General features: G+C 44.9%; 1 protein-coding gene across 1 annotated transcript in view; it reads left to right on the top strand.

Annotated features, from left to right (window-relative positions):
• LAMC1 (laminin subunit gamma 1) overlaps window positions 1-11357 on the top strand; it is a 151732-nt gene extending 140375 nt beyond the window's left edge. The window contains exons 19-28 of the mRNA XM_014520723.2: window positions 372-577; window positions 1201-1280; window positions 1772-1909; window positions 2127-2271; window positions 4413-4562; window positions 4970-5084; window positions 5617-5816; window positions 6148-6306; window positions 6996-7095; window positions 8378-11357. Of these exons, the coding sequence (XP_014376209.2) occupies window positions 372-577; window positions 1201-1280; window positions 1772-1909; window positions 2127-2271; window positions 4413-4562; window positions 4970-5084; window positions 5617-5816; window positions 6148-6306; window positions 6996-7095; window positions 8378-8634 (1550 nt within the window). The 3' untranslated portion in view covers window positions 8635-11357. The remainder of the gene's footprint in view (window positions 1-371; window positions 578-1200; window positions 1281-1771; window positions 1910-2126; window positions 2272-4412; window positions 4563-4969; window positions 5085-5616; window positions 5817-6147; window positions 6307-6995; window positions 7096-8377) is intronic.
• Window positions 11358-26855: the final 15498 nt, after the last annotated feature.

Here is a 26855-nt window from a genome sequence, read left to right as displayed (position 1 = left end):
GCACCAGCTTCTGTGGGTGTTCACCAGCCCCGTCCCCACTGTTTATACCACCGGCAGCTTCTGCAGGTGGCCCCCCAGACTCAGGAGGCACCAGTCACCCATGTGCGTGGGCAATGTCCTCCCAGTGTCTGAAACCTAGCAGGAGCTTTAGCAGTTAATGACATCTTCATTCCTTGCTTTTTATGTGCATTCTAATAATGACTTTGATCTTAAACTGATTTCCCATCTTATTAAAAGGTTTTGCCATTCCCTTTTCAACAAGGTATTTATTTACTAACATGTTACCAATAGTAGGAAGTTCCTGCTTATTCCTCCAGCATCAGTGCCCAGTGTAATTAATTTTGCTTCCTCCAATTTGTCACTTGTCTCAGATGTGGATCAAGATCTGATGGATCGTCTTAGACACATTAACAGCACTCTGGCAAGCCAGCTCGACAGATTACGGAACATCCAGAACACAGTGCGAGAAACAGATGGCCTTGCTAAGCAAGCCCGTGAACAAGTGCAGGATACTGAGGACCTGATTGAAATAGCTTCCAGTATGCTAGAGAAGGCACAAATGGCAGTTGCCAATGTGGTGAGTCCTCTGTAAAGGCCAAATGGCTTGTTACGTGTCACTTCTTTCAGTCCTGGCAGTATAATGCACTGTTTTCAGTTCCTGATTGCATTTCTCTTCCCAGCGCTAAGCCTGGGAGTTTAGTATCCTAGAGTGTCTCATGAATCTGGGGATATTTAATTTAAGAAGTGTCAAACTAAAAAAGAAAAAGTATTACTGATTTATAGGGAAATTTTCATGGATTGAGTATGGTATTTTAATAATTCACTTTTTTTCTTTAATGTTGCTCGAAGCCTGTATATGTTTGTACATGGGGGGGGGTGGTATTTTTTTTGTCTTCCCTTGAATGCTGGTTTGCATATATTGCTGCATTCATAAAGAGCCCTCAGGGGCCTCTTTAGCTAACCTTAACTTTAGTTAACCCTACCCCCAGTCTCTCAGGCACTATAAATCAAATCTCAAAGGATTTCTTGTCAGGAAAAAAACAAACAACCCATCCAAAGAACAAATGGGCAAACTAATGCTGGAAAAGTTAAAATAGGTCACATTTTACATATGCAGACTATGGCTATGAATATTTACAACTGTCAATGAATAAAAGATGAAAAAGCAACTTCTGAAAATATATTTGATTTTGTTTTCAGTCCATTAGCCCAACAGAGACAAGCGGTGACTCTAACAACATGACTATCTTGGCAGGAGAGGCCCGTGAATTGGCTGAACGGTAAGACCTAGTATGCTAGGACATAGCACCGATGGGAGAACGCACCACTCTTTTTTGCAGCAGCAGCGAGGGCTGTATTGATTTGTTGGTTGGGAAATAGTAGACTAAATGTAGTTTGATTGAAAAATTGCTTTCCCTCCCCCAATATGAAGTTGCTGCTGTTCAGTAACACCAGTGGTGTATTGTGTTATGGAGTATGCAGATTTCTGGGCTGCACATCTGTATTGAAGAGGAGGGCAGCCTCTGGTATACAACCACAGTGCTGCAGGAGTGCAGACTCTTAGCAGGACCCTTCAGCTGCCATTGTAGATTCACTTGACATGTCTTTGTTTGCAGAGAGACCATTTAAAGCAGTACCTCTTTGCAAATGCCCTAATCATGTAGGGCTGGAAGGGGAAAGCGAGCAAGATAAGAATAAAAATGTTGAATCCAGAATAGGAAGCTGCTGGTTACTAATTTTAATGGAATTATTTTTCCCTTCTAATGTTCAGACACAAGCAAGAAGCTGATGAGATTGTGCGTGTAGCCAAGGCAGCAAATGATACATCAACAGAGGCATATCAACTGCTGTTGAAAACGCTGGCTGGAGGGAACCAAACAGCAAAAGATATTGATGAGCTTAACAGGAAGTGAGTCAGTAATGGAGAGCAGTCTGCTGTCCATTGGGTTGTAGTAGTACAAAGGTTTTTAAACTAACTTGTCATGTCTAAACTTATTTTGGGGAAGAACTTGCTTTTAACCATTGGGTTTCATGCAAGTTCTCTTTTTCAACCAAGTCATTTTTCTCTTCAGCTGGTTAGGTTCAGGAAAAGAAAATCAAGGTTAATTGGATTCTTTGTCTTTTAGGTATAATCAGGCAAAGAACATTTCCCGAGACCTTGAAAAACAGGCCAATAAAGTTCTGGCAGAGGCAGAGGAAGCTGGGAATAAGGCCCTTCAGATCTATGCTAATCTCACCAGTCTACCTGCGGTGGATTCCAGGGGTCTAGAGGTATTTGAGTCAAGCAACACACGCAGTGGGCACATCTACACATGCACTTTATTGCACAGTAAAGCATCACCATCTACACATGTGCCACTGTTAGCACACCCTGGGAAATTATGCAATAATGTACCCATGCAATTTTGCACATAAAAGGCATGACCACACATTACACAATTTTGCATAATTTAACTGCGGCGGACTCTATGCCTCTACCTCCCATGATTTGGTGTCACAGAGCCGCATGACTGGACAGATGTAAGTGCGGAGGGGAGCTCTTGCCTCCAGGAGTGGGAGGTAGGCATGGGATTTGTGGGTGGGCAGGGGTGTGTGTGTGGGTGGGTGTGGGGTTTGTCAGTAGGTATGGGCCATGCCCCATCAGGCCAGCCCAGCCAGCTCAGTGCTTCCACGTGGGGCTTTCAGTACTTTGGTGAGAAACCACATGTGGAGGCACAGAGACAGCCCTGCTTTATGGCGCCCAACTCTGTGCATCCATATGCGGCTTCCCACTGGAGTGTTGGAAGCCCCACGTGGAGGGCTGGTCTGGCCTGGGAGCTGCACACCATCAGGCCAGTTAGGAAGCCGCATCTGGAGGCACAGAATCAAACACCATCAGGGCTGGGCGGGCTCCTGCTTGCCTCCACATACGGCTTCCTCCTGGAGTGCTGGAAGTGCATGTGGAGGCATAGAACCCGCCTGGCCCAATGGTGCACAGCTCCTAGTCTACATGCCATTGGGCCAGGCCAGCCAGCTCCATGCCTCCATGTGGGGCTTCCAGGACTCTAGCAGGAAGCTGTGCATGGAGGTATGGAGCCCGCCCAGCCTGAAGGCATGCAGCTCCTACCTGCAGTGCCACAAGCCCCATTTGCCGGCACAGAGCCAGCCCGGTCTGGCTTTAAGGCACGTGCCAGCAGGCCAGGTCAACTCCATGCCAGCACATTTAGGCCCTGGGACTCAGCCAGAGGTGCACGCCGCCATGGGCTCTGCCTGCTGCAGCCATGAGCACTCCAAGGGCCCACTGCCTGCTGCTGCTGAGCTGGCAGTGGTTGGGCCTGTGCACCATGGGGGAGAGGGGAGTGTATGGTATGGGGGCCCACACCCACCTACAGACTCCCCACACACACCCACACCCTTTCACAATCCCCTCACAAACCCCACACACTCCCATACCTACACCCCTTCATAATCCCCCACAAACCCCACATCTGCCAACAAATCTCTCTCACACACACACACACACACACACACACACACACACCCCTTCACAACCTCCACACATACTGTCATACCCACACCCCTTCATAATCCCCCCTACAAGCTGCACTTTGCCATACTCACAGGCCTCACACACACCCACACCCCTTCACAGCCCACCCACACCCATCCACAAACCCCACACATACACCCCCCAACACCTTCACAAATCCCACCCTACACACACCCCATCCCCAACCGTACAAAGTACTTACATGTAATGCTAAAGGAGGTTTGAAAAGTGCTATATTTAGTTTAATTTGTTAACAAAATTAAAAAGGTAATTCATTTTGCATAATTTTGAATTTTTCTGTACATAATTCCCTGGAGTGTATATTAGGGCACAGTAGATTAATTAAGGTGGCAAGTCTTACTCAGTGTAATAATAAATTGCTGATGCCTTGTTTAATGCTTTGCTAACACCTCTGTGCTTCAGAAAAATGCTATGGGGTCTCTGTCTACTTAAGACCTTAGTATTTTGACATTCCTGAAAGACTGACATGTAGAGAATTATAATTTCCTATTTGTCCTAGTCGGTCTTTTTGCTATACATAAACATTTCTAGGTGAATAAGTATTTCAAGCCCAGTGCTGAGCCCATTAAACTGTTTCCCCTCCTACAGCCACCGTACTAAAGTTAGCTTGAAGCTCTTTCATATGGACTCTTCCTATCTTTGGCTTATATCACACTCAGTACAGGGTGACACTGATCCCATTCTGATCATCAAACTGTAGTACAAATTGGCAAAAAGAGTAGTAGTGAAATGTTAGTAATTCTACTGCAACATCTGCCTGCTTTCATGCTCAAGAAAGCACACAGGGTTTCTTGTCTCCCTGTTTCATAGGTTTTATTAAGTTCACAGAGCTGTGTTTTTGTTTTTTTATTTTCACATGCAGAATGAGGCAAATAAGATCAAGAAGGAAGCAGAGGAGCTGGATCAGCTAATTGACAGGAAGTTGAAGGACTATGAAGATTTGAGAGAGGATATGAAAGGGAAGGAACTGGAAGTGAAGAACCTCTTAGAGAAAGGAAAAACTGAGCAACAGGTAAGTTCACTTATTGAGTGTAGGCTCTTGTGTCTAGAAACAACTCTGAGGAAAAAACTTCCTGACCCAGAACCTAGAGCTTTAGCTGTGGTATTTGGTCATTGGCATTGAGGTGAGAGGGGCCTGAAGAACAGGTTCTGGTGGCTGGTTGCATAGAATGGTCTTCAGAAACTTCTGTACTGGCAAAGTTCTTGCAGGAGAGCAAGGAACTGTCACCTTCTGTGGTGTGGGTAACACCTCTCTTATTGCATTGCACCTCAGTTATATTAAATGGCTGCAGTCATTAGCAATGAACACCATTTGGTATTGGGCTGGTATTTGCTGGGCTACCCCAGTGCTCCATTTTTTAACGTGGCTTATTCTCTAGAGGGGCTGAAAATATACTTACCCATATTATATCTCTCTAGACTGCAGACCAGCTCTTGGCCCGAGCAGATGCTGCCAAAGCTCTGGCTGAAGAAGCTGCCAAGAAGGGCAATAACACGCTACAAGAGGCCAACAACATTCTCAGCAACCTGAGAGGTATGAGAATGGACAGCTAGGGAGAGTGAATGGCTTGAATAACAATAGAGTTAAATAGTTTAAAGTATTTGCCCAAAGTTTTAATTCAGTAAAATAATTTTTAGTAACCATAAAGCTATCTTGCTGGACTCCCCTTTCTGTGCATCATCACAGTGCATTCTGTATATGGAGCCTTACGCCTTTCTGCTCAACAGTAATTGTCATTAGCATACAGTGGCAAGCAATGTTTGAAGGCTTAAAGCATTACTGATCCTAGAAGGGAGAAAACCAGTAATAAACCTTGTGGGATTTGTGTATCCTGCCGTGAACATTGTCATGGCAGCCTGTGGACCAAGTCAGTCCCTGGTAAATACCTTTAATATTGTTAGGGTCTGTCTCTCCGGTAACAGAAACCATGAGTTTCCTTTTTCTCCCTCCAATTTTAAAGTAACATAGACTAAGTTGCTTGACTTTTGGATACTTATCAGGCCAAACAAACTCCACCAGGTCTTTTCTAGAACAGGAAACAAAACAGTGTTTTCATCTTTATCAGATTTCGATAAGCGTGTGAACGATAACAAGACAGCAGCTGAGGAGGCATTGAAAAAGATTCCTGCCATTACCCAGACCATTGCTGAAGCCAACAATAAAACACGGCAAGCAGAGCTAGCACTTGGTAATGCTGCTGCTGATGCCAGGGAAGCCAAGAACAAAGCTGATGATGCTGAGAAAATTGCTAATTCTGTCCAGAAGGTGAGTCCTTAAAAAGGGCTCCTGAATCAGTCGTCTTGAAGCTTGTTCCACAGTTTCTTATTGAGAATATGTGCTCTCTGACATACTGAGATGTGTTAAACCCATAGAAAACTGTCATGGCTTTTGTACCCACCCTGCTGTGTGCCGTCAGAGAGTGTTCTAAATATGTGTAAATATGCTTCAGAATTGTTTGCTGGAGCATATATCCCATCAAGGGATGTCACATGCCATGGAAAAACTTCGTTTGGCATCTTATGGGAGAAAGTAGAAGAATTTTTGTGTTTCCTGTGTGATCCACCCTTTTAGAAACCCTGTTTTATATTGATCTTAGAATGCTGCCAGCACAAAATCTGATGCCGACAAGGCTTTCTCTGATGTGACAGAATTGGCCAGAGAAGTAGATGACATGATGAAACAGCTTCAAGATGCAGAGAAAGAGCTGAAGAGGAAGCAGGAAGATGCCAACCAGGATATGATGATGGCAGGGATGGTGAGTTGTTATTCTGGGAGGTGGATGCAAAGGTTGGCACAGTGGGATGGAGAGAATCTAGATTTCAGCCTTAATAAGAGTGAATTTATTGGCCCTGATATTCTTGGATTTTATCTGCAGCCCCATTGCAGATACAGTATTAGGTTTGGGTCTCAAGTTCAGTTAGTTATTTTCTCTAAATTTTAAAAAGGGTTGAAAAAAGTTAAAATTAAATACGCCTAGTAACCTTAACTGTAGCAGCTTTGCTATATAACTTTACCATCTGAGAGGCAGTTTTCTATAACCTAAAACTTACCCTGTCTTCAAATGAAAGACTGATCGCATTCTAATAGACTCTGTTCTTTGACATTTTCCATCAGAATCCTCCTCAGTTACAGATTTTTTTTTCATCATTGGAAACTGGTAATTTGTGTTTTGTCCAGCTCTCTCTCTCTGCTCACACATTAGAGCTGTGATACAGATCTAAAACAAAAACCATGGAAGAAAACTGGGTGTTGGGCTTATTACACTAAAGAGAGAAGCCAGGGATGGAATAGTGTTGTAGTGGCATGAAATTAGCTCTTTGGGTTGTCCTTCGTCAAATTCTATGTTCTGAGTAGGGACACTGTGCTGAGGTAGCGGCAAATAAATTAGAATTATGACTGCTGTAGCATTATTGCATGGAGTCATACCTTTTTTCCCCCCTAAAGGCTTCACAGGCTGCCCAAGAGGCAGAAGACAATGCAAGAAAAGCAAAGAACTCTGTGAATAACTTGCTTACCATCATTAATGAACTTCTGGATCAACTAGGTATGTATTTACTGCTCATCTGTCCTCACTTCCAGAAGCGTTCTACTCACTTTGTGTGTTTTTGTTCTTCAGAACGTGGTGTTGCCTGACTGATGCTAGAAAGCACAATTTCTCTAGGTGACCTGTTGCAGTGCTTGACCACCCTCGTACTCAGAAAGTTCCTTCTAATGTCTGATCTATGAACAGAGTGTTTTTGGGTTCAAGTTTAAAGTAAAATGAAGCTGTGAGGCGGCTTTCTTTTGAAGCAGTCATCAGCAGCGTTTTTAGCTGGTAGACGAGAATAACCCAGCTCAGATCTGATGTAGGCTGGTATTAGCGCTAAGCCACCAGCACCACCGCTGCTGCTGCTTTCCCCTCACTGTCTGGCCACAGGTTTGGGCAAAAGATCCCCACTGCTGAGCTGGGACACAGGCAAGCCACTGCTGCCAAAGTCCCCTACTGAGAATATCACCAAAGCCATCCAACACCCTGGGTTGAATCTGTTGGTTGTAGATTGCCAAACCCTGTTCAAAACATAATATGACTTCATTTATTTTTTTAAGCAAAGTTTTGGGGTTTGGGTGGGTGTTTGTTTTTTTTTTCTGTCTTATAGAACTCTGTCCTTCCAGGCACTGTCCGTGACAGGTTATTGGAAGAATGTTTATTCAAAATAATTGCTGTGCATTTTAAAATTCAAGTTCAGTTGCATCCCAAAACTTGAACAATATTTAGTAAATTCCTACACGGTGAGATAAGCATTGCATATTTAATAGAAGAAAATCAACTGTTTAATAGACAGCTGTAATTCATTCATGTTGATTTGAATAGCCTGATAAGTTATAAAAGCAGAGTTTGTCAAGAACCCCCAAAATGAAATTTATGGCCTTTCATTATTACATTATATTTAAAAAGCCTTAATTGAAAATAAGTAAAAAACGGCTGAGGATCTGGCCTAAAATGTATACTTCAACTCAGGAAGTACAGACTAGATAATATATCTTTGATTTTCATTTGTGTGGATAACAGCTCAGCAGGAGTGTTTCATTTACAAATTTAGTGGAACCCATTTACGCTGCAATTCAACTCTGTGAAGTCCACGTCTGCTCTGTTTCATTGCATTGCAGCCGGCAGTGGACAGTTCTGTTAGTGATACTGCTCTGTGGGAAAAAAATACTTTGCTGTGACAGTATTTCCACTATATCAGTCTATAATTGTTTTATTGTATGTATGAAATGTCTTGAGAGTAGGCAGTAGCTTGGTGAAGAGCGTTTAGTGGAATTCACTATGTTTCTTCTTTTACCAGGACAACTGGACACAGTGGACTTGAATAAACTGAATGAGATTGAGGGTACACTGAACAGTGCCAAAGATCAGATGAAAGATAGTGAGCTTGACCGAAAAGTGTCTTTCCTGGAGAAGGAAGCCAGGAAGCAAGACGATGCCATTCAGGCTTACAACAGGGACATTGAAGAAATCCTGAAAGACATTAACAACCTGGAAGACATTAAGAAGACATTGCCATCTGGTTGTTTCAACACCCCGTCCATTGAAAAACCCTAAGGGTCTGCTGGGGGTGGGGGGAGATTTCCCCTAGTGACTGGTGGAGCAGTTGTGTGGCTATGGAGTGCCTTAACATACAAATTACCTTCTTCAAATCCCCGACTCTCTGCTGCTCGCAGTTGCTGTTTTCTTTCCAAGTTAGGAAAAGTTGCGAAGTTTTAAAGAGAAGCAAATTAAAATATCCATCTTTGGGCATCAAAGGGTTTTTTATAAATTCTGTCTTCCTGAACACTCCACCCTCACCTCTGTCTTTCTCATTCCCCTTTGATTTGCACAAGGATGTGAAATGTTCAGGACTGTTTGTACAGTGGTTCAGAAATAACCATGTGAACTGGGGTACAGTAAGGCAAAATTAGCTCTTGCTTCTCTCCTCTTCCTCCACTCCCCCCACAACCACTGAAGCCTCCTCAGTCCCAGAGCTCTGTTTCTATGAAGGAAGGGGTTGGCTACCAAAGTATTATTGTAACGGCCAGTATAGCTGCACTCAAAGAACATTAATCCCCTTCCCCAAGTTCTAATTGTGTTTTTAAAAAATCCTGCAAAAATTAGTGGCCAATCAAAAATTTTGGTAGCCATCTGCCAAACTTTTTAGCATCTTTCTTGAGTGCAATATATCCCTCTGCTGAGAAAGATAGTCTTTGAGTAGAGCTTTTGTGAGGGAAAGGAGGTGGAGTGGTGAGAGGTCTTCACAACACTGCTGTTAGCCTTCAAAGCAGAAATGTTGTCTCAAGTCTGTGAACAGCTGCCTAGTCTAATTTTCCAGGTCAGGAAGCCTGCAAATGATCAGCTCTCTTCTCATCAGTAAATGTCACTAAGGAATTTCCAGAGGACCATTCCAGGGATAGAATGATTAATGGAGACAGGCCTTTAAGAATTAAAAAAAAAACAAACCTAATAAGATCTTTTTGAAGAAGAATACAGCCACCCAAAGAGCTGCTACCAGTGGGTCTGTCTGAACTTGAAGTTAATATCTGCAGATGGAAAACCGGCTTTAAAGACAGGGATACAGGGGGTAGTCTCCTCAACTTCTGTCTGTGAGGGAATGGGGTTTTTTCACTACAGTTTCATGATTGCCTTTGTCAGCTGTTTATCTGATCAAGAGCCAAAACTTACACTTTGCCTCATTTTCTTGCTGATCCTCCAGTCTTCTTAAAACATTGCAGCACAAATTGTTCAGGCCAACCTCTGGTGGCAATTACCCTGCACTCACAGTATTTCATGTAGCTGCCACTGCCACCTCTTTAGACCTTCTGTCCAAGTTGATGACTCCACTCCCTCCTGGTTAACTTTCCGCATAGGATTGAGAAAGGGGAGGGGGATCTTTCACTCCTCTCTTCCTCCTTCATCTGAGGAAGTAGCAGCCTCTGCAGTTTTTCTTACTAGCTCAGTCTGATGTTCCCCCCACCCCTTTTTGAGATCCATATATATCTATCCTTAAACACTATGCAACTTTGTACGTTTGCGTAGCGGGGAAGAAATTATCTGACACACACTGGTGCTATTAATTATTTCAAATTTATATTTTTGTGTGAATGTGGGTTTTTTGTTGTTTTGTGTTTGTTTGTTTATCATGATTATAGAGTGAGGAAGTCTATCTTTTTGTGTGTGTGTGTAAATATACTCAGCCCTATCTCCAGAGTGGCACCGTCTGTTCCTTTACCTGCTTCCTTTTATCCATCACGGCACATGCACCATATAGCTCTTCCATTTATTATTCCTTCAGGGTTAGGTATTTCTTTGGCTCAGGCTCCTACTCTTTTTCCCTCCTCCACGTTTGCAGTATCTATATCCTGTGGTATTAACACAAACCTGTTTGCCTGTATATGCAGTCCGGTGATGGGACATGTCGACCTCCCTTCAAAAGCCAGTACCAGATGTCCAAAGCATTCTGAAGTGTGTAGTTCATAGGAACTAGTTATGTTCTATCTCTGACTTTTGTGAAGGATGTCATGCTGATTTTTGGATGGCTGTGGGTTTACATCTGGACATCTGGGAGGCATAGCACTATTTCCAACCCAAGTAAAGGGTGTGAGGGCTGCAACTGTGACCTTTCTGCATAATACGCCCTTTTGCGAGAAACGAGAATTCAGTGTGAGGCTCAATTACAGCATTGGGGTTGTGCTGCCAGGCAGGAGAAAGTGATTCCCACCAGCCTGTAGTATACTAAACAGCAGCGTTGGAGGAGGGTCGCCTTGCCCATCACACTTGTGAAACTCTCACATCAGTATTTCTGCTGGCTGCTCTGGTCACGTGGGTGTATCCTAACCATGTTGCCTCTGTGCCAAGGCTGGGGAAAGAACAGGCACAAAGATGCATGCACCCCCTGGCTGACCTCAGGCCTAAGGTTTCCTGCTTTTCCCTTTGTCTTAAGCATTTTTTTAACAAAATTTTTATTTTTAAATAAAAGATCTTTATAAACAATTTCTTAATACACTACTGCATTATGGCCATTATTGCATTGTATAGGTCCAGTTATTTCTTTGAGTAATGTGATGACAAGACAGCTGCTGGTAGAATGCTGGGTGTCACAGGGAACCCATGGCAGTTCCCTTCTCATTTTATTCCCAACTGTGGCCCCCTCAGTATGTGCCTTCACTTCAGCTTTTGCCTTAATCTGTGGTCTTGCTGTCTGGGGCGGTGAACAAAATGCAACACTTGCAGTTTTTTATGTATAAAACAGTATTTCTTATTTATAATAAAGTCTGAATATTTGTAACCCCTTATACCAGGGTTTTCTTTGAGTGTTGCTTTATTTGGCAGGGAATGAAAAATGACTTGGTTGTAAGGTTTGCCTCTTGGTGACTAAAGAACCAATGCCATGATGGTTACAGTCCCCTTCTTCTGGAATTATTTGGGTTGAGATTTGGAGAGAGAGGTCTCAATTTACATCCTTCTCTTGGAATTTAGGAAAGCAAGGTAAGAAATATGCAAAAAGAGTCCCGCCATGTCTCTAGGAGGCGACAGACTAATACCAGCTTTCTTGGAGAGTTAATAGACAATAGTTGCCTGTTCAGTTATACTATCTGCCTTCAGCGGCTCCCTGCCTTGTTTAATATTGGTAGAATCAATACTGTTAATTTGGATTTCACCACCTTTCTAATTGGAGGTTGAGTTCTTGGATCTCAAGGTAGCTTTCTAATGTGAAATGTCTAGCTTTGCTGCTGCTACTTTTTCCCTTCCTCCTCTTCAATTTATGTGCTAACATAGCCTGATGCCCATATAAGGGTAATGAAGGAAGACTATTTTTAAGGATATGTCCTTTTTTTTCAACACAGAACAGTGAAAATACTTTCTTTGCTATTAAGTGCGTCTGAACAAAGAATATAAGTAAAAAATACTTCAACGAATTGCAAAAGGTCACTGTAGTAATGTTTTCGCACTGGGTCCATTAAGAAGCTTTAGTTTCTTTGACTACAAGCTAAGGCGATATGTTGTTGTTTTTCTTTGTACTTTGAAAATAAGTATATATGGTGTTAGCTGACTTGGTTATTAAGCTTATAGAAGGATTGAAGTTTAAGAGGTGTGTTTCTGCATATGCTGAAGGTAAAATGTATTCTGCCTTGCTTAAACTGATGGAAGAAGAAATGGCTCTGTACTGAATCTTCTGAGTAAAAAATGGAATTTAGTATCCACATTTAAGCTTTGTGTTATAAGAGAACCCAATGAGCTTGGCATTCCCAGGACTGTTCCAGTGGACTTCCCTCCCTCACCATGAACTTCAGCTATGCAAAGGAAACCTGTGTTCTGTCTTCCCACTTTCTCATTTTATTACTAACTTGCTTGTAGTTTGGGTCAGAAGGGACATATAATCATCTGGTATAACGTACCGTATAACACAGAGCACAAAACATCATCCAGCAATCCAAATCAAATCTTCCAGCTATTGGTTAGTGCACTACATTGCATCTTTTACCGAGACATCCTGTGACAAGAATCTGCCACAATCTCTTGGTAAGTTGTTTTCAAGAGTTAATTACCTTTATTGTTTGAATTGTGTTGAGCTTCACACTTGCTGTTAGAATTTGCCTTAATTCCTAGACCTCATCCAGACCAGGATTTTATTGCGATACCAGTGTGTATTATCTAAAGGGCTAACAAATGCATTTTTAAAGTCTAATGTAGATGAGGCATCCTGCCTTCAAAGGTAGAGTTGAACAGGTTAAGTTTCATGCCATGGCTCTACTTGACTTCTAAAGCTGTGTTAATGTGTGCTAACTAACTTCATGCCCTGAAAGCCTAACCTCAAGATGTGGGTCCAAAATCTGCTAGAAAAGGGGTGGCCAACCTGCAGCATGGGTGCCACGAGTGGCATGGGCAGTTTCTGTGTGGGCGTGCAGAAGATTGGTGAAGGAACCAGCAGTATGGTGGCAGATAGGGCAAGCAGCATGGGGAAGGAAGCAGAAAGCAGAGCAGCAGATTAGGCAGGGGAAGGGAATTGGAATGCCACTTGGGGAGAGCGCAGGGCTAATTTGTGGCACACCTGCCAACCAGGTTTGCCCCCACTCTGCTAGAGAAATTACTCTCAAATGACTTTTGTTTACTGTTTAGAAGCACAAGTTCAGTCAAGAATGAGGAGAGGCTAGCATGGATCACTCTTGCAAAATATGCTGGCTTGCAGACATGGTTGTTTATGAGCAAACATGCAGTAAAGTCTGTCTGTGGTTGTAGTTGATTACAAGTAATCATGATTGTATACCACTACTTATAATCATAATCATATACCACTACAAGTAATTGTAATGTAATTTTAATGGCTTATGATCAGAGGCTTGTCCTGGCAACAGTGCTGATCTTGCATGGACCATTCATCTGAAGACAGTGTCTGCTTTCTGTGTATTCCAGATGCTGAGAATAAGAAATGTGTCTATCCTCTTTTCAACGTCCAGACTGCAGGAGCAAGGGCCAGGTCCTCGGCTCGCATAATTATGCTGAGCTCCACTAGCTGTCACAACGCGATGCCAGTCTGCCACAGAAGAGAATCTGTCCCAAGTGTCTGACCTGTCACTTGCAGAAAGACTTTCCTGAGGATCTTGTTTAGGTCTCCACATGGGAGGGTGCAGTTACTTCCCTTTTATGCCTTAGAGCAGGGGTTGGCAACGTTTTTGGGCAGAGTGCCAAAACACCTGCAACTTCAGCTTGTAAGATATTGGCATGCCGGGAATAGATGACAGGGGAACCATGAAGGGTCTGATCCTTGTGTTCTGGCAGTGCAGCCCTGGCCCCTTCCCCACCGCCCACCCCAGATACATGTGCCAAGCAAAATGCATTTGCATGTTGCATTCTGGCACCCATGCAGAGGATTGCCTACACCTGCCTTAGAGCAATAATTCAATAACACTTTCTTAGTATTGGCAAGGTGGTGGTTCCTCAGTGTTCCCTACGTAGTTTGGGCTGTTTTGTGACTTCCTTCCTTTTCGTATCCTTGTCCTTGTGACAAGGTATTTAGCAGAATTTGCAGAACCACTGGAATCTGACATGGCCGTGCTGTGAGCGGTTCTGCTGTGGCCTCGAACTTGTGACCTTCTGGGGTGTTGACCATGTGGTTGACTAAACTGGCTTAATCCTGAGGATTTTCCACCATTCTGTCACTTGCATACCAGTCAGCTCCTTCCAGCAGAGAGAGAATACTGTCTGAGTTTATATTGACAGCATTTCTGTCAATCTCATCACATCCTGAAGGAAGTCGTTTTTACAATATTCGCACGGTTTTGTCTGGCAGCCTCCCACCTCCCCTAGAAAATCAATAACCTATTTCATTTGATAGTCTTTGCCAAAAGCCCTGAGAATACGGTGTACAACTCTTACAGGTCTATGGTCTTTCCAAGCAAAAACTGTGATGGTCTATTCACAAAATACTGCAGGGGTGGCCAATCTGTGGCGTGGGCACAGTGCCGCGCGGGGGGGCGACTGCCCTGGGCACTGAAGTGAAGGGGCACCAACAGGTGCTGCCCAGCCGGGGCGGGATGCAGGACAGCCGCAAGCGGCTTGTTTAGGGGGGCATGGGGATGGGGGAAGGGTGGCTCCTGCTGCTGTGTGTGCTCCTGGACAAGCGGGGAGGAGGTGGGGGGCGACGTGCCCCCAAATGGGGGGCATGGGGATGGGGGAAGGGTGGCTCCTGCTGCTGTGTGTGCTCCTGGACAAGCGGGGAGGAGGTGGGGGGCGACGTGCCCCCAAATGGGGGGCATGGGGATGGGGGAAGGGTGGCTCCTGCTGCTGTGTGTGCTCCTGGACAAGCGGGGAGGAGGCGGGGGGGCACGTGCCCCCAAATCTGTGCCCGGGGGTGAGGGAGGGCTGCTGCTATGGGCTTTGTCCTGGGTGCCAAACTTCCTTGCCACAGTACTTCATGGGCAGCTTCTCTGTGTGTGTGTCACACAGCAGACAGGACAGGGGACAGGCTGAACAGCAGCAGATGAGACAGAGCAGAAAGCAAAGCAGCATATCAGGCAGAGAGTACAGGGCAAGCAACACTGCTGAATAGCAGCTTGGGTAAGGAAAAGGGATTGGAGTGGCACTTGGAAAGGGTGTAGGCTAACTTGTGGCACGTTTGCCAGAAAGATTGGCCCCCACTGATGTACTGTGAGGAGTCTGCTGCCGCCTTCTCCCAGCTGAAGGGTGGGTGTCTCTGGGAGCCCTTTGATGCTGTAGGCTATGAAAGGAGATGCCTTGAGAATAATCAAGTTACCAGGCTGTTGCTTCCTCAATTTGCTTAATGCAGCAATGGAGCTTGTCTTGTGGGAACCACCAACCAATCCGGAGAAGAGTTAATGTGGGAATTGGAGGCAGGGAAGAGGGGGAGGATGAGAGCAAAGAAATAAGCGGTACTAAATATGCAACAATCCTTACAAGGCCCTCACTGGCCAGTATGACTGATAAAAGCAGAGGGAGACTTGGCTGTTGCTCTCATCTCCTCCCCCCACCCCTTTCCCCCCTCCCTTCTATCTTTCTCTCTCTTTCTCCCCCACCCAGCATGCAGTGAGCTTTGCATCACTTGGGAAGTGGAGGGCTCATGATACCACTGGCCATATGCTCTGAAATGCCATCATTTCTTTGCTTGCTATGGTAACTGGCACTGAACTGTTTCTTCTTTCCTCCCCAGAACCATCTTTACCCTGCTATTTAACTTTGTGCTTTCTGGAACCTGCCAAGTTTTCCCACTGAAGCCTATGAGCCATGTAAATCCTGCCACACAGCTCTTCTTGAGGAGATAATATATCTGCTGCTTGGGAATAGTCAATAGTCATGGTTGAGACAGAGCTCACATTGCAAGCCTGTTAGCAGCCACCGCTCTGAAGATGCTCATGCTGTCGGCTTAGCTCGTGCTGCTAATGTCTTTGCTCTCTTTGACGGGCACTGCTGTGAAGGCACCATAGGGGACAACCAGCTCCAGCAGGGGGGAGGATGGCATGATTTAAAGATCCCTAACCTCTGTGATTCCATGAATGGCTTGAGGCTGGATTTTCTAAATGGTGCTGTTTTATTAATTATTTATGCAGCCTCATAAATATGCGCAGCTCTTCAGGCAAATAAAAACTGTCCCTTCCCTGAACGGGTTTCTGTCTGTATCCAGACAGAGTAGCCATTGTTGGAGATATGGGCCAAGGAGCAGGCAGCACAGGGAGGGTTGGAAAGGCAAGCTTTGTTTTTCCCAGCCCCGCACTCATTGCATGCTATTCTGGTACTCCATTGCAACTGAAGACTGCTTTCAACTGCTTAACCCCCAACCCTGAGGTGCCAATGCAGCAACCGGGGCTTGACAGGGTATAGCGATGTTACGCTACTGACTTTGACAGCACAGGGGAGGAGTGGCGCAAATTTAGCTGGATCTTCCTGCCGTGACCTGGGCCTCGCTCAGGGCTCTGTGCCAGTGACATGGCACAGCAGTGTGTGGCTCTTGGCCAGTCTTTGGCAATCCCTGTTTGTTTTCTGTGATTGTTGTATCCGTGTCCAAAGATGGCTGATGCAGCCTATCCGGGACTGGAAGACTCTACCGCAGCTTAGGCATGTGTTTCCACGTGGGGTGGGCAGCGGTGGATTTTTTTTTATTTGGTCTGTGACACGTTGTTTCTGCCGCTCCCACTTTTCCATCTCCTGTTGTAAGGTTTCAAAGCAAGTCTTGGCAGGTACAACGAGTGCAAATGTGGGAGAGACAAGGGAAAGGAAGAGAACAAGGGATACAGGAATAAGATCAAGTGATTTCTTAGAGTTTGCTTTATTTAGGCTGTTCTGCTAGATTTGCTTCTCTCTGTTTCATGAATCTTTGCGTCCCGTTGAAGCTGAAGTGTGTTCGTGCAGTGCCTGTCTCCCTTTTGTTTGGCAGACCTGAGGTGTTAGTGGCAAGGAGGCAGGAGTGGTCTTGAGAGCACAGGAGAATGGAAGGGCAGAAGGGCCCAGGGTTGGGAGAAGTGAGGGACACAAGCATTGCTTTGCAGGGATCGGCTAAGCTAAACTGGCAACTAGTGAAGTGTGAATGAAATGACGTTACAATAATAGCAGGGGTCAAAATAGTTGGAGTTTTGGGGTTGTTATAACTGAGGTAAAAATCGCTGGTTAGGCCATGAAGCTTCTGATGGTAATGAGGACTTTTGATCTTTAGACTCTAAAATGATGTTCCCGTAGTCTTCTACTGGATGCTATGTAGATCACTAGGCCACTTCTCTGGAGATAGGCTTTCAGTGGAGGTCTCTCTAAGCCAGGGGTGGGCAAAATGCGGCCTGGGAGCTGGATGTGGCCCGCCAGGCCATTCTATCCGGCCCGCGGGGCCCTTAAAAATTTAGAAAATTAATATTTATCTGCCCTGGGCTGCCTGTCACGTAGCCTTTGATAGCTTGCCAAAACTCAGTAAGCAGCCCTCTGCCCAAAATAATTGCCCGCCCCTGCTCTAAGCTGAGGAAATAGTGCTTGCTAGATCCTTTGCCTTCTTTGTTGGACTGAAGACAACTTTCCGTCCTCCTTATATAGGCTGTCCCTGGAGGTTATTGATGATGAGCATAAGCTCCCTGCAAGAGGCAGAAACTTGGCAGGGCCTGGTGCCCTGGGCAGATCTGGGGCAGGTGAGATGCAGCTATACAGTGCCCAGCTGGCAGCATGCAGACAGTCTGAGGCATAATTATGGCACACTTAGCCTGCATAACTTTAGCTACAGTATCAATAAAGCGTTCCAAGTAAGGTTTCTTCCATAGCTAGAGCTACAAAAAAAAAAAAAAAAAAGTCCTGTGGTGCTACAGGGCAATGTCAGGAATCTTGTTTGAGAGTCTCAGCAAAATCCTGCAGGAACTTGGCACAAGAGTTGCTGCAGGATTGTAGGGCAGGGAGAAGAATGCAGTAAATGCACCAGAAAGGAAATAAATTCCTCCCTTATCTTGCTCATCTGTGTGTGTGCTTGTGTCCTACAGGCAGGGCAGGGCGTAGGCTAGGCAAGGCCAGACATGACTACTTCCTCACACTGCTGACACCTCAGCCACAGTCTAGCCAGGCAGGCCTGCCTATCTTGCTCACTGATGTTACCTGGAAGGGGCACACCTTTTGAGTGATCTGCCACAGCCCAAAGGCAGTGGAATTTGACTTTAACCTGAGGTCAAAGAAATGGGGCCCTGAGGCTGCTGATCTGAGTAGGGAGGCAGTCATCATCTTGGTCATTCTGGAGAGTGTTCCAATGAGACTGGTGTGTACCACGGCCTGCCCGCATCCCTCTCTGGGAAGTCTCGGGGAATTTTTAGAATGGGTCACAGGTTGGCTCTTGCATACTGACTGGCAGCTTTCATTTCAGGGGACGGCAAGGCAGCTTGGACTGGAGAGTCACTAGCTAGTATTATTTTTGTATCTAGTAGTTTTAGAAACAAATTGAAAGTGCCAGGAAACAGCTTGATACAGTACAAATGTTCCTGGCAGAATCCCGGGTTAGTGTTCCAGATCTTATTTGTGTGAGCGTTTTGTCATGTGAAAGCAGTGAGGCAGCTAAGCGCAGACCCTGAAGTCCAGGAATGTCTGGATAGTAATCGCACTTCTGTTGCTGCCTTGCTTTCCTCCTGTTCTTGTTTTGTATGGTCTTGAGCAAGATCCTTGGCTTCATCCCCATTTACCAGGTGAAGACACTGCAGTGGCATGCTCATCCTTGCAGAGAGGACTGCAAAATGAATATGTCCAGCTATTCCGGGTGAAGTTGTGAAACACTAAGTGCTGTACACAACAGTATAGTAAGACTTTTGTGTTGAATCCTGCACGCCAGCTGAAAGCTTTATGAAGACCCCTACCTCCTATAATTAATCAGGAAAGCAATTAAAAGGATTGGCCCTTTACCTTCCCCATCTCAGCTGTCTAAAATCCCATGTTCTGTCTCCCCATCCCTTCTCCTTGGTGATGTAGTGAGCCAGTGCTGCTTGTAGTAATAAAATGCTGGACTGAAAGCCCCTTCATCCTAAGAGGCCCACTCTTTCAGCTGGCCAAGCAGTGGGTTTTGAGGAGCTGTTCTGCTATGTGTGTATATGGAGGTGAGGCTACTCATGCCATTGAATTGACAACCTGCTTTGGGTATGGGGCAACCTGTGCCCCCTCTTTGGACTCTGACTGCAGCCTTTAAGTATTAGGCCTCCTTGCCTTTCTCCTGGGATGGAGTTCTCTAGTTTTCCTGTAGCTTAGGCCTAGGGCTCCAGTACTCTCTGGATAGTATCCAATACCATGCTTACCTAGGAGATCCAAATGAGTTCAGCATCTGCAGTTTTTCTCTTGAGAAATCTGTAGCCAGCTGCGCACAGTGGTCAAATAGCCTTCTGAAAACAAAAGCATTACCTGCCTTGTAATAAACTGTGTAGAGAAAGGGTGTCACACTTAAATGAGTTTGCAGGCTGGATCTGGATCCACGGGGCTTCTTGTCAGGCAGATTATCCACCCCTGGATCCAGATCGCAGGACTTTGTGTCACAGTTGTTGGAGCTCTTGTGTCATTACATCCAGCAACCAGGCCATTAACAACATGGCCACCCAAGCTCCATCATCAACTGGCACCAATGATAATCTAAACACAAAATTGGTGTTTAGTGTTTGCCTCCTAGGTACTGACCACACTGACACTACAGCTCTGACAGGGAGTTCAGTGTCAGTGGCGTTAAGTCCTTGGCTGCTGGCAGGGGTGGAACAGCAGAGGCAATGGCTCTTTAACTGCTGGCACCATGGGCAAGATTACCTACCTCTGTGGGCCACAACTAGCCCATGAGCCATATGTTTGACACCCCTGATTTAGACAGGCAGCATTTTAAAATAGTCTGTACACACATCTATTTTAACTAAATACTTTTTTCCTGATGGGAAGCTATGCAGGGCTAACGTTTTCAGGCTTCTCTAGTGGGTGTTTGCATGTCAGGCTGGTTTCTCCAATGCTTCATCTCTCTTGACAGGCTGCTGGTTTTGAAACTGTTCTCATTCTTTGACCTACTAGTTCCCAGGCGACTTGTAGTCCTGAAACTTGTGTCTCAAGCATTTGCTCAGAAATGTCTGTTCTTCCATTTCTGTTTAGTTTTCTTCCCAGTCCCAGTCAACTATATATTAACCCAGTAAACATCCTGATTGCCAGGTCAACATGCATCATTCACAAATTACTATGGAACAGTTCCACTTCTGTCATGTGAAAAACAGTATCTCTCCATGCATCCCTTTCCCTTAGGGTGGTTATGTTCTGCCAGCAGCAGGAGAAATTATAGTTGCGTAACTTTTCAAAATAGCCATAAAGAAGCCTGTTTTTCTCTAAAAGGGTAAATTGGAAGGAACTTGTTTGAAAACGAATTGCAAAATGAAGAGGGAAACATACATGTACCTTCTGACATATAACCCCTGTGTGCGGAGAAGGAAGGGAAACCTGATCAGAGATTCAGCTCCATGTTTTTCAGCCATCTGCTGATACAACAGGGCCAAGCATGCCTGTGTGAGAGCCATGAGAATGATGAGCAGAGTATTCCCCCCCACGGATATCAATGTTATTTGGTCTCTCTTCCCTTCTTTGGTTTCTGCCCCTTCCCCCATCTCTATTTTCCCCCTGCCCTTTTGTCTAAGTCAGTGATTTTCAACCAGGTGCTATGACAGGTATGCTAATATGAATCACAAAGTAAACCCAGGATTTTCATATAGGAATCAATAATGTTAAAAACATTCTGACCTGTTATGGTCCTTCTGAGTTCTTTGTAATAGAAGAATTGCTCTATTGTTTTTTTGTAGTTAAAAAAAAAAAAAAAAAAAAAAGTGGAAATTTAAGAACTGGCATTTTCCAAGGGGTGCCTACTGAGGTGTCTCGAGTCTAAAAAAGAAATACTGCTCTAGGTTTACCATCATCTCTTGCCTCATTCTTCACCTATGACAGGGAATTTTCTTATAGTTTATTCTGTACTTCACTAATGGACTCCTGGACCATACAGTTTATCTAATAAGAAGATGCCAGTTCAGCCAGTGGCTTAGGCTGCCATTGTTGTAAGCACCAGGGTACTAAATAAAAGCACTTGGAGGGGAAAATAAACCCAACCTGCTAAACAATTGATCTGAATGAATCCTTGAAGGAGAAGACTGATTAAAGGAAATCAAAGTACAGAGGAACTCATGACAGGAGCTTGTTTTGGAATGAAGCAGTGATCAAGGAATAAGATATTTCTTAAAAATGAGTCTGAGCTCAAAATGTATCCATAGCTGAATATCAGATTTTGGGAGTAGCTGGGGACATTAGATGGCTAATTGAGGCAGCAGTTTAATATAAACCATATAATTTTATCTGACTCTTCCTGCATTGTGCCAAATGAATGGCATTTGACTAATGCCTATCCACCTTTCCTTGAAGACATGGGAGAATCCACCATATTCCAGGATAGTGTCTTCCAGCGGTCAATCATGTCCACTATTTCAAGTTTCTTTGAATTTTTTGCGTGGGTTTTTTTTGAGGGGAAAAATTGCTCCACAAGCCTATTATGTCCAAACCGTCACATGTCCAATGAGTTCTTATCCTATATAAAATTTCTTAAAAGGTACCATGCATGGAAGCTCTATTAGTGTACAGGATGGGTCTCTCCTGTAATTGTAGATCTTGTCATTTTTAAAGAACCTTGACAGTGAAATATGTGGAGTCAGGTATATATAATCTTTTAAGGGGCGCAGTGGAGTATTTTTCACAATGTTAAAGTAAAAAGTAATTATTATTGCTGTTCTTCACCTCCTGAAATATTAATATGAAGCAACAATGTCTAGCTTTCGTGCACTTTTTATCCATAAGCCTCAAATCATTTTACAAAGGAGACCACTACTCTTTCTTTGCTCTGCTGAGGTGGAAACAGGTGAGTGAAATAACTTATTTAAAGTCACCCAACAAACCAGTGGCAAAACTGAGAATAGAACACAGTTCCCAGAGTCTAAGAGCAGTGTTTTACTAGCACAATAGTGCTCAGCCTTTTAGAGTAGTAGGCCAGGGACTGTACCACTGGCCAACACTCCTCTCCTGGAGGAGAGAAGGGAGGGAAGTGGTTGCTGATGTCAAAGGGAGAGAGGAGGGAAAAGAGGGGAAGGAAAGAGCTTATCTCTGGTAAACAGCATCTGCAATAGGAGAGGCTGGAAGGGGAGAGCAGGGAGGGCTACTTAGAGGATCAGCAGTATGGTGCAGGACAGAGAAGGGGATACGCTAGTCCAAGCTGCTTGCCATTAATCCCTTGTGCTGCAGGCTGAACCCAGACACTTTGGGAGACAGATATGGTGTGCGGGTCAGGTTTAGTGCCATTGTACTAGGACAATGCACTGTATCACATAGGTTCCTTCCTGAGTTTACTTTGCTACCCAATTGCTGTTGCATCTGTTTTAAGATTATTGACATGGGCTTGCTTCCCACTTCCTGTACAGAAGTGGAAGCAGAGGTTTATGCAATGAGCTGTGGACAGCCAGAAAGCAATTCCATATCTCTGGTCTAGAGAACATCCTCCAAGCTGTGCACTCATTATTAATCTAACCATGAGTGTTTATACAGCTGGCTTAAATCTCTGACTCCCATTCTTTTTGAGTGGGACAGTGAATGGAACCTACTTACCTGAATGTGGGATCTAATTTGAGACAATAAAAAGCAGCTTTACACAGCTCTGCTGAATGTTGAACTGTTTACCATGTCACTGGTTTAATTTCTCACCAGCAGATACTGAAAGGTATATCAACTGTTCAGAAGTCAAAGAAAAAAACTGGTGACCTCAGTCCAGATCTCAGTTATGTAACTTTAATTAGCTGTACCCCTTTAAAGTTGTTTCAAAATGTGTAGAGCCAGGTATTTAGATAGTATAGATTCCAGATGTATCTATCTGTTTGAGGAGCATTATCCCTGGATGTAAGCATGGGGTACTTGCACTGAAAAGAAATTTCTTTACACTGTTTAAAACAGAACTGTGAAATCATTTAGCATGTCCTTCACACCAGTTCCCATTAGGTGGAGGTTTCTCTAGCACAGGCAGGCATTCATATTACTTTTACACTATTTTTGAACAATGAACTGACCAGATCCCATCATAATAAGAGGCGAGTCTCAGAGTTAAAGGGGGAAACCCACTATTAAGCTTAATCTTGGAGGCCCCCTCCCACAGGCCTTTAAATTACAAATTACAATTGTCAAATTACAGTTTTGTCCTAATGTATCTTCCCCAAAGAGGCCTTTTCTTTCCAGAGCAGCTAAAAGGCGTTTGGCAGCCTTAGATAATGTGTTTGCTTGACTGAATGCTTGTATAAACCTGTGGGAGAGGAGGCAATTTCTGCCAAACAGCTGCTTGGAGCAACTTGGTGATTTAAAAAATCAGCAAAACATATGAAGAGGGATGACTGTGAAAATAGTAAAACAAATAATGAGATGATAAACCACTCCAGCCCTTAAGTATTGAATGAAGAGTTGGGTGTGGCTCCATCATCGCATTCTTGAAATAAATAGACAGTAGTGGCGAGAGAGAGATCTCTGGAAACATGGGTTGTCAATGTACAATACCCTACGTTATCTAGAAAGGCAGTATTGTGATGGTAGTATTATGCTGTCATCAGTGCCTATGAATATGCTTGGATACTCTACCAGGAAGCATCAAGACTGGATTGAGAACAACCAGGAGATCCCAGAGCTGACTGATCACAAGTGCAAGGACTTTTGTGCTTGGCAAAATGACACCAACTCCAAGTAAAAGAAATTGAATCTTCAACAAGCCAAGGCAGAGATCCAAAGGAGGACCTGCAATATGAAGAACAAATGGTGGGAAGACAAGGATAAGCAGATTCAGCATCTTGCTGACATCTGTGGTATGCACAGTGTTTTCAGTGCCACCAAAGCCATCTGTGGTCCAAGCACTCATAGCGCACCTACTTTGAGACCTAAGGATGGAGGAGACCTGATCAAGGAAAGGGGAGCCACCAATACCTGTTGGAAGGACCATTTTGAAGATCTTCTCCATCAAGACTCTGCTGTTGATGAGAATGTTCTCAACTCCATCCCACAACACCCAGTCAACGATGATCATGGAATCCCTCCAACCCCTCAAGGTGAGGAAAGCCATCAAGCAGATGAAGAACAAGGCATGTTGAGTGGGTGGAATCCGCACAGAAATCTTCAAGCAGGGGGAAGAGGACCTCACATCAGAGCTTTATGCCCTCATCTTAAACATCTGAAATGATGAAATCCCAGATTACCTCAGGGACCCTATGATTGTGACAGTCCTCAAGAAAGGGCACAAGTCCGACTGTGGAAACTACAGGGGGATTGCCTTGATGTCCACTACAAGAAAGATCAATGTGAGAATCCTCCTGAACCATCTCCTTCCACTTGCTGAGGAGCTCCTGGAATCTCAGTGTGGGTTTAGGGCATCAAGAAGAACAACTGACATGATTTTCAGAATGTCAGCTGCAGGAGAAATGTCATGAACAACATAAGCCTCTCTACATGGCCTTCTTTGACCTCACAGAGTTTTCAATTGTCAGCCAAGAAGTATTGTAGAGGATCCTTCTGAAGTACAGATGCCCAATGAAATTTTTCACCATTCTCTGCCAGCTCCATGGTGGTATGCGAGTGGTGGGTCTTAATAATGGATGCATCACAGATCCCTTTAAGGTTAAAATGGGAGTTAATTAAGGCTGCATCATTGCACCAATGCTCTTCTCAATATTCTTGGCCTGATGATACACATCTGATCACCAACAAGCTTCCAGCCAGAGTGGAGCTAAACTACTGAATGGATGGTAAATCGTTTAACCTCAGATGACTCCAAGCCAAAACCAAGACCACCCTGACCTCAGTCATTGAGCTCCAGTATGCTGATGATGCTATAATGTGTGCTCATGCAGAAACAGACCTTCAGGCATTTGTTGACATCTTTACCAAGGCATACAAGAAAATGGGACTGATGCTTAACATTCAGAAGACTCAAGGTCCTCCACCAATAAGCTCCTAATATACAGTCCCCAGCTCTGATATCCAGGTCCATAGTGCGACTCTGGAGAATGTTGAGTGTTTCTCATATCTTGGAAGCTATCTCTTGCAGAAGGCTGACATGAACGAAGAAATCCAACGTCGCTGTGACAGGGGACCATCTAAGGCCAGTCATGACTTTGGTCTGCTCACCTGTCTAAGGCGGTCCACCCTGCCTCACCTGCCACGTCTTTGATGTTTCCAAAAATAGGTGCTTATATGCTGGAGGCTGCTTCTTTGGTTGCCCTGATGCCAAGGGCGAAATATGTGGCTCTGAACCTCCCCTTACATTGTCCCATACCTCACAGATGGCATCCAAAATCACTTCCAACTCCCCCAGCCCCTTAGCTGGGCCACACTCAGTCTCTGGTCCACATTTGGCCCCATGTGCCTTTGGGCATACCTTGACCTCTCTGCCCTCTCACTGGGGCCACAACTCTGGCCAGCTTATGTGCAGTCCTTCAGGCCTCCACAGGCCCTAGTCTGTGTGGCCTCTGGCTTTCTGTTTCACACTGGGCTGAACTCAGCCTCTAGCCCCTCTCTGGGTCACTACTCCATCCCTCACTGGGGCCACTGCTCTGTCCCTTACTGGGCTCCTGGGCTTTACACCCCTTGGGCCTCAGGTACCTCTTAGTGAACCTTGGCCCTGTCTCAGGCCCCACTCTATAGACCTTGATCCTGCCTCAGGCCCCACTCAGTGGGCCTGAGACTTGTGCTTTTCTGTCAGGGTGTGCTCCCCTAGCCTTTCCCTTCCACAGGGTACCCACAAGGTCATGGGGGCTGAGGCTTTATGGTGCCCATTCTTGCTTTTCACTGGGGAGACACAGGTATGGCATTTCCTGGGGGCTGCCCTGCCACAGGCAGGCCCACCCCACCATCTGCCACAGGCAGCCCCACCACACCATCCTGCAGGGTGCAGTTTCAAGTCTTACCCAGGACCAGGAACTCCTCCATTCCCATAGTTCCTACCCTGACCTCCAGGTGTTCTGTGAGCTGCAGTCTGTAGGGTGAGTGATGTTGTTTCTCTGGCTCCCTAGATGTAATTGCTGGCTCAGCTTCTAGGGCCTGGGCTTATGCTCTAGCTGCCCAGCCCTCATCCAATCCAGTGGCCCCCTTGCGGTCATATGACCACCTAATTGGACTTAACTGCACCTGCTGGCTGCTCCACAGCCTGCTCAAGCCCCTTAAAGTGGAGGACACCAAAGGTGCCTTGCCACAGTCACCTCAAATGTACAAGTACAGTCTTTGGATGCCTGAAAAAATGAACAGTTGAAGATTGTGACATCAGATCTGAAACCAAGCTCATGAATTATCAAGCAATTGTGATCCCCACATTGCTGTATGGAGCTGAGACATGGACAACATTCAGGAAACATCTAAAGTTGTTGGAGAAGTACCATCAACAATGCCTACAGAAGATCCTCTTAATCCAATGGGAAGATGGACTCATCAACATTAGCGTCCTCCTGAAAGCAAACACTACAAGTATTGAGGTGATGATCATCCAACATCAACTTCGTTGGGCCAGTCATGTCATCAGGATATCCAACTCCAGACTCCCAAAGCAAGTTTTATTCTCCCAGCTTAGCCAAGGCATACGCTCAAGAGGAGAAGGCAGAGAGTGTGCTTCAGGAATGTCTTTGAGGCCAACTTTAAAAAAAATGCAATATTGATGTCAACTTGTGAGAGACTTACCCAGGACTACCCCAAATGGCAGAAGAGTCTGCTGCAAGGATCTGAGTAGTTTGAAGCCTCATGACAACAACAGGAGATGGAAAAGC

Source organism: Alligator sinensis, unplaced genomic scaffold, assembly GCF_000455745.1.
Source record: "Alligator sinensis unplaced genomic scaffold, ASM45574v1 scaffold471_2, whole genome shotgun sequence".
NCBI classification, from domain to species: Eukaryota; Metazoa; Chordata; order Crocodylia; family Alligatoridae; genus Alligator; species Alligator sinensis.
The sequence above is the reverse complement of the archived record's forward strand: the minus strand, read 5'-3'. Positions and strand labels throughout refer to the sequence as shown.